At 30.3% G+C, this 7,600-nt stretch overlaps 1 protein-coding gene across 2 annotated transcripts in view; it reads right to left on the bottom strand.

The window, feature by feature from the left end:
* Shab (Shaker cognate b) overlaps positions 1–6,851 on the bottom strand; it is a 153,754-nt gene extending 146,903 nt beyond the window's left edge. For both annotated transcript variants that reach the window (XM_067051722.1, XM_067051723.1), the window contains exon 1: positions 6,711–6,851. In XM_067051722.1, the coding sequence (XP_066907823.1) occupies positions 6,711–6,799 (89 nt within the window). In that variant the 5' untranslated portion in view covers positions 6,800–6,851. The remainder of the gene's footprint in view (positions 1–6,710) is intronic.
* Positions 6,852–7,600: the final 749 nt, after the last annotated feature.

Genomic DNA, 7,600 nt, shown 5'->3' with positions numbered 1-7,600 from the left:
GCTTATTCTAGATAGTATTTTTATTTATTTTAATGACCGACGTCTTAGTGATTTTGGACATACAGAGGGGATGGGGCTATCTACAGAGTACTACCCTATTCTAAATATAGTGGAGGCTACGTTTTTATTTGGTGGGACCGACACAGAAATAAAAGTCGACTACCTAGGCCGGATTCGAATTTGCGCCGGTTGAAGTGTGAAAAAGCCCTCCAAGATGAAATGTGTCTAATCATGTTAATGAGTCTGATTTCTTACACTCTAATACCTATAAAGGAATTCACCATAATGCTCCCATCAAACAATATTTGTGATTCATAGAACTAATCTTACAGGCGTCATTTCGCCATAAGGAAAAAGTAAATTTTTACTAGTTGATGCTCTTTTGTTAATAGTACCCAACAAAAAATATTTCGGGCAAGCTAATATCAAAAAAATTGTGTACATATTGTAGTTTTTCAGAAGTAGATTTGTTTTTAGAAATATTTTTTTCTAAATTTCAAGGGTGAATTTCAATTTAATAACGGAAAAATTCGTTTTTGCACATTTTTGAAAGTCAAGAAAATATGAGCTTTATTGACCTTTAAGATGAGAGTATTTTTCCATAAAAGTGTACATAGCAATGTTTGTGTATATTTCACCATATGACGTATGGAGACGTATAAAATCAGGGGCTGTGTTGGAAGGTGTAACTAAAATAAGGTGAGAACCATTATAAAATTAACCACTATAATTATGATATTATCTATTGGGAAAATGATTTTAATAATGGAAAAATAAGATTTATATTTCTGCACCAGAAATTATTATTATTAAAAAAAATTCTATTTAATTCAGCATCCTGAATAACATAAAAATTCATGAGAATTTGATTTACAGAAAATTTCAACAACTTATAGGTTTTTTTCACCAAAATGGCAGTTTTCCACCTCTGCAATTACGAGCCTTTAAAGTTCTTGCTTTAATCTTCTCGCCTACAAGCAACCTATTAACACTCCTCCAAGAATATCCATAACTTAGGTATAATCTTTTTTTTTTCGTTTAATTAAACTCTTTCTGTGTTAAACGATTCTTAATCCTTACAGTCCAAAACCCTTCGTAAAATCCTTAATGCTCCTTACTTTGTCACAAATCAAATCATCCATCAGAACCTCAATGTCCCTTATGTTGCCGATTTGGCCAGAACCAGATACCAATCCTTCCATAATAAATTTCCCAACCACCCAGACCTCAGGCGTCTGAAAAGATGATGGGCTCGAGATCCTTTAGAAGTGTTTTTGGAGTTCTATCAATGGGTAGATTCTCCACATGTTTTTATCATGTCATAATATCGCTTACAGAAAATTTACTTGATGTGTATATATGTATACAGTTGTAAATAACAATAAATAAATTATAAAAAAAAAAGATTCTTCGCATCTACAGAAAAGAAAACTAGGAAATAAAGAAGTTTTAAAATAAATTAATACGAATACTTCCAGAAGTTGTATATTTAAAAATGTAATTTAAACGAAGATAATGATGTAAATATTGTGGAAAATAAATAGATTTTCGAATTTCTAAAATAATAATAAATTGGGATTACTAAAATAATAATACATTTACTAAACCACTATTTAACAAAAACACTAGGAAACGCTATTGAAACTATATGGTATCATACGTTGAGTAATCAATTATCAAAATAACTAGTAAATATAATAATCAAAAAAGAAATTATAATTATTGACCGTATTTTTCAAAAATATGAAGTAGGTGGTCAGTGGTGCGATAAAAAAAAATTAAAAAAAAGACTCTTTATTTGTCGACGTTTCGGGCCAATTAGTAGCAATTCATTAAGACTGACACCCCCCGACCATGTCCTTCATATTTTATAAAAAGATATCTTTGACTAGCTACTTTCTTACTTTAGTAAACCTCAATTTATAATTTTTATTGATCAAATAACTACCAGTAATTTTTCTTTACCCTCAATTCTTATTACACAGTAATTAATTCTCTCATTACTTGTCTTTTTCAATTTTTCGATTATTATTTTTTTTTACTTACAAAATACTTCGTCTTTTGGTGAATTACATAAATGAAATCATCAGTTGTTTTTCATTGTCATCTACTTTGGAATTGTTCGGATATGATCTGATAAGCGTACCTTTGTAAAATGGTTACTACTCGTAAAATTCTAGTTATTCTAACTCGGTTTCACGATATTTGTTCCATTCCCACACAAAAGTGCTCTAGTTACTACCAACTCCGTCATGTTCTTTCAAGCTGAGTTGAGAAATATATTCGCCAATATCTGAGTCGGGACGTCAGAGTTATATAAATGTTTTGGAATAAGCTTATATTTAAAAAAAATAAATAAAAATTAATTTCAAGCACCGCTCTATTCTTTATCTTTTTACCTAACAATAAAATTTTTAAAAAATGAAAATTAAATATTTTTATAATTAAAATACATCAAATATAATAAATAATTAGTCAAATAGTCAAATAATTAAAAAACTAAATCGTACTTAAACTCAGGTCCTTTACAACTCAAGAGTCCAATGGAAAAGGGATAGTTATTTCACCCCAATTTCTTATTACTTTATTAAAAACTGCTTAGTTACTTATTAAAATTGATGAGTCTGTCAGGTATAGTTAGGGCTAATAAATTAAAAAATAAAAAAAATAAATTTTTCAATCTTAGTTGCATATATTTAAAACTAACAACAATACAAAAACCAAATCGATCATCATTTAAAGAAGAGTAAAGTTTCTAAAATATGATCCTTAACAAAGCGTTTCAATGGTTCCTGAGATGTACATTTTTAAAAAAATACTATTTTATATAAAATGATCTGAAAAATAAGTAATGAATTAATTTTGGGAAATCTATATCTCAGGGACCATTCGACGCATATGTGTCTATTAGCACTCACATTAAAGCTAGTTTAATATATTAAGCTGTACTTTAGTATATTTACCTTACAAGTGGCAGTGGTTTTTGTGATATTTGAATATAAATATTCTTTTTTTAATATTTATTTATTACTATTGACAACTGTACATTATAATACATTTAGTAAATCTAATCTAAGTTAAATTGGAGTGTTACAGGCGTGTAGAGAAACTACCCATTGGTAGCACTCTAATGACATTTTACATTAGCTGGTCTCGTGGCCATCTTCTTTTCAGGCGCCTCGGAGGCGAACTAGGGGGTTTGAGTGGTTAGAGAGTTTATAATGGAATGAGTGATATCTGGTTCGGGCTAGATCGGTTACATAGGGTACATTAAAGTCTTTATGTATGATTTTATTTGTGACAAAGTAAGGAGCATTGAGAATTTTACGAAGGATTTTGGATTGTAAGGATTGAATACGAGAGGAATTCGAAGGTTTAGTGGAGCCCAAAGCTTAACTACATTTGTCCAGATTGGCCTTATTACAGTCATATAGATCAGTCTTTTGTAATGTGTTGGAAGTTTTTGACCGTTTGTCTAGTAAGTGCTGTAATAGTCGAAATCGACGTGCAGTTTCCTGTCTTTTCAGTCTGGTGTGAGGATTCTAGGTTAATCGCTTGTCCAAATGTAGTCCAAGGTAGCGGATCTGTTCGACAGGGGTAAGAGTAACATCATTAAATGAAACTATAGGGCAGTCAGTAGGTTTACGACGAAGGGTATAGGTGATTTGATGGGATGTATATAAATATGAATTTTACACATGAAATTTTGTCCGAACAACTAAAAATCTATTCATTTTAGCAAATATCATGAAAACTACTAATCCTACGAACATAAATAGTATACACTACTTTATAGTAAATTTAACTAGCTTTAAATTAAATAGTCTAGTGTTCCTGAGAAATATATTTTATTAAAACAAACATTTTTCCCATACAACTTGAAATCAACATTTTGTGAATTTAATTTGTTCAACTACTGCTTCTACGACGATAAGCGTTATGGACTGCTTTATAGTACAATAAGCTAGCTTTGATATGAGGGCTAATAGACATTCGTTTTAGAAGTACAATAAATTTGCTAAAATAAGGGCTCTTTATGTTCAATAGCTCCTTGACGATCATAAAAGTGATATTACTGATTCCATTACAACATATTTAATTTGTAATTTAATGAAAAGTAATATAATCTAACACCATGAGAATGAAATTTTCAAACTAAAGAGTGTTTTAAATTGAAAACTATTAAATAAATTTTATTTTATTGTTCACTATAAAATACATTCACTGTCGATTTTATTACTTTTTAGGGATTAAGCAGAATAATGGAATAAACAAGATTTTTATTATTTAAGGTCATAAAAAGAGGTGGTAGTCGTTAAATAAAAAAACGTGGACGGAAAAGGACGGATTTTATACATTTTCAAACTGCTGGAAAAACCTTCACGTTAAAAAAACCATTTAAGAACTCTGCAGAAATCTAATATAGTTTAACTGCTGGTATTTCTCATTTACTTTTCTGGAATATAAAACAATAATAGCTAAAAATAGTAATTAAGTAACTCCATGCTATTCATATAGTCCAGGTATTGAAGATTTTTAACTAGGAAGTTTTGATATTTTGAACTTTCTAGAAAACTAAATAGATAATTTTTCCTTCAAAACATTAAAAATTATTTAACATTTTGGTGAGAGTAGTTCATAATGTTCAAGAAAACCTCCTAATACTTCTTACTTCATATATTTCTCTATTTTGGACAAAGTTTCGGAGATACTCAGCAAATAAGGAAGATGGACTGGATTATGTCCAAAACGTCGGCCAAAATAAAATTGAAAATAAATAAATGCTGATACTTTTATTTTTCTGAAAAGTATAATAAATATTTTAAAAATAATAAAATATTTTTTATTTTACTTCTGAAAAGACATGAATAAAAAAACAAAACACCAGTAGGTACTAAATCAGACAAGGAGAATGTTTCCTCCATTTTTATCGTTAGGAACCATCCCCTCTTAATCATTGGATTCAGTCAAATGAAAAGAAGAAAGATTATTAATTATTATGAAGATAAAATTTTATTTATTGGTACTAATTACGAATTTCAATTTTGTAATCTCGGATATTGATTTTAAGGTATTAAAGAAATCCAAACAAAAAAAATGTCTTATTTTTCTCTCATGACTTGAAAACAATGGATTATTTGAAGTTATTAATGCAGTATATTGTTTTTCTTAATCACTTTCACATATTGTGTTCCATTATTTTATACTTTATTTCTTCTTCGTTTTTCTATCTATGAGAACTTTTTTTTTTTAATTTATTTTATTTTTTTATAATTTTGTAAATATTTCTTCTCCCCCTCTATTATGTAGATTACCATTTATTATTTACCTAATTTTAATTTTTTTACATTGTTTATTTTAAAATTATTTTCGTTATTATGTGGCGTGCTTAACTGCCATCCCCACTCCTTCCGATACTAACGACTCTGACTTTGACTTCCGTCAAAACAGGTATGAATTCTGTCTCATCAATTTTCATTTTATTTTATTCTTTTCTCTTTTCATCTCTTAATTAGTACTTTCTTTAATAGTTCTTCTCTTATTTTACCTCTTATCTTTCTGTTACTATTACAGTTTTAATTTATTGTTTACAACCTTTAATTTTTCTCATTAGATTTTACTTTTCATCGTATACCCCTGTTATTTTCCACTTATGTTTTTTTTTTTTTTTTTTTTGTAACTATGTCAAGTGTTTGTATCTTTTTTAGCCCTGACGAAGCCCTGCAACGTGGGGGGAAACGTTGGCTCAATAAAATAGTATACCCATTTACTATTTGAGTTTTTTTTTTACCCCACCCGGACTATATTCCATTCATTATTTGAATAGGTTTTACATTTTTAATTTAAACAAGAGTAAATTGCCTAAAAATTTTATTTCTAATTTTTTTTTTTTTTCGGTTGGGACCTGATTCCTTCTCAGAATTTCCATTCGCTTCTTCTTCTTCGCGCTACAGCACGATTTAACCTTTTTTTAACTAAGATTACGCCGAGTATTCTAGTCCTGGAACATCACTCTCCTGTTTCTTCCTTCGAGCAGTGTTCTGGAACCCTGTGTCACATATTCCTTCACCTAAGTTTTGACCGTCTTGAATCTGAAGTTCGGTAAAGATTTCCTTCATATTCATCTGGGCAACGTGTCAGAATGCAAATCATCAACTGTTGATTTTGGAAAAAAACAGACGAGGTGTTATTCTCTAGTGATAATACACCAGTTAATAAATTGTATATCTGCCTAGGATACAGAGGCCCAAACCTTTTAGTACTTTTCAAGTATTTGGGATCCCAACTATTATTATTAGACTAGTAAAAATGATTTTGGGCGATGTCAAAGTTCAAAGGGCTTAGGCAAGGAGGCGTGTTGACTTGCCTACTATTTACTTATCGCTTTAGTAGGATGTTTGAGATTCTGACATCCAAACCAAGCTAATTTACCAAATTAGTTCAGTTACTAGCTAGCGATATGAATATTGTTGCTAGATCTCTTGTTGTACTTGTTCCAAAATCACTATAAAATTAAGATTGCATGTAATGTGGTCTCAAAATCATGGACGTCCAAAATATGAAAACTCCCACAAAGCTTTCCAGGTAAACTCCTGTTTTAAGGATTTTGATCATTAGCTGAAAATATAGCTACGAACGACTACAATTTTATTTTAAGTTTAAATTTATCTAATTTCTTTTTAATCGAAAGTAAATTTTTGAATAATTACATCGGGGATGATGGGATGTCAGGCTGAGGAAGGATGGTGGCCAGGAGAACTTCTGGTCCTCCCTGATCTAGTCTCGTGTAGTCCTTCATCACCGGAACCGTTCACTGGATCTGTGAACTGTATCCATTACCAGGGTTAGAGAGAAAAAAAATTGTTAAATATCCGCTATAATGAAATGTAAATCATTATGTAGGATTGTATTCAACATGTGTAAATCAAATCAAAAACCTTGGTTTGTGTTAGTTAGGCCCACTGCATACGGAGCTACTGGAAAGGAACTAAACTAGTAGGTAACTCAGGTTACTAACCAGTTACAGACTGAGTAATGACTTGACTCCACAAATGATGCTACTCATCAGTAATCAAAATCTCTAGTTCGTTCAATTTCGTCCTGGATATAGTGTGTGAAATGTCTTCGGAAGACTCTAACGATGCTAAAACCTTCATGCTCTATCTTATCTCAAGAGAATATTATCTTCTAGTAAGGTGAACCCATACTTTGAAAACAATCTTCAGAAGAGATTGTTGCTGCACAGGTTTTTAAATTTTACCGATCTCTACCCATGCCTTCTCCGTTTAATGTCCCTTCAAATAGCCAGGATAGTAAGAGAGAAATACTTTATTTATCTATACTGCCTAAATACATCAGGTTGCTATCTCACTCAGCATACTTATCAATCCGTAATCGGACATATATAAATTAAACATACATGGTATAATCAGAAAAAAAGAGATACAATAATAAGATATAATTAATAATCCCCCCCCCCCTACAGTTTCCTTTTACATTCAATTTCGGTCTGTACAACAAATAGAAATGTTTCAATTCATTTCTATTTTTCCTTCTCATTTCTTCTCCTCCAATTTCACCCTTTCACAATTTTTTAATT

The sequence above is a fragment of the Halyomorpha halys genome, unplaced genomic scaffold (genome assembly GCF_000696795.3).
Source record: "Halyomorpha halys isolate HHAL.00 unplaced genomic scaffold, Hhal_1.1 Scaffold143.1, whole genome shotgun sequence".
Classification (NCBI taxonomy): Eukaryota; Metazoa; Arthropoda; class Insecta; order Hemiptera; family Pentatomidae; genus Halyomorpha; species Halyomorpha halys.
The sequence above is the reverse complement of the archived record's forward strand: the minus strand, read 5'-3'. Positions and strand labels throughout refer to the sequence as shown.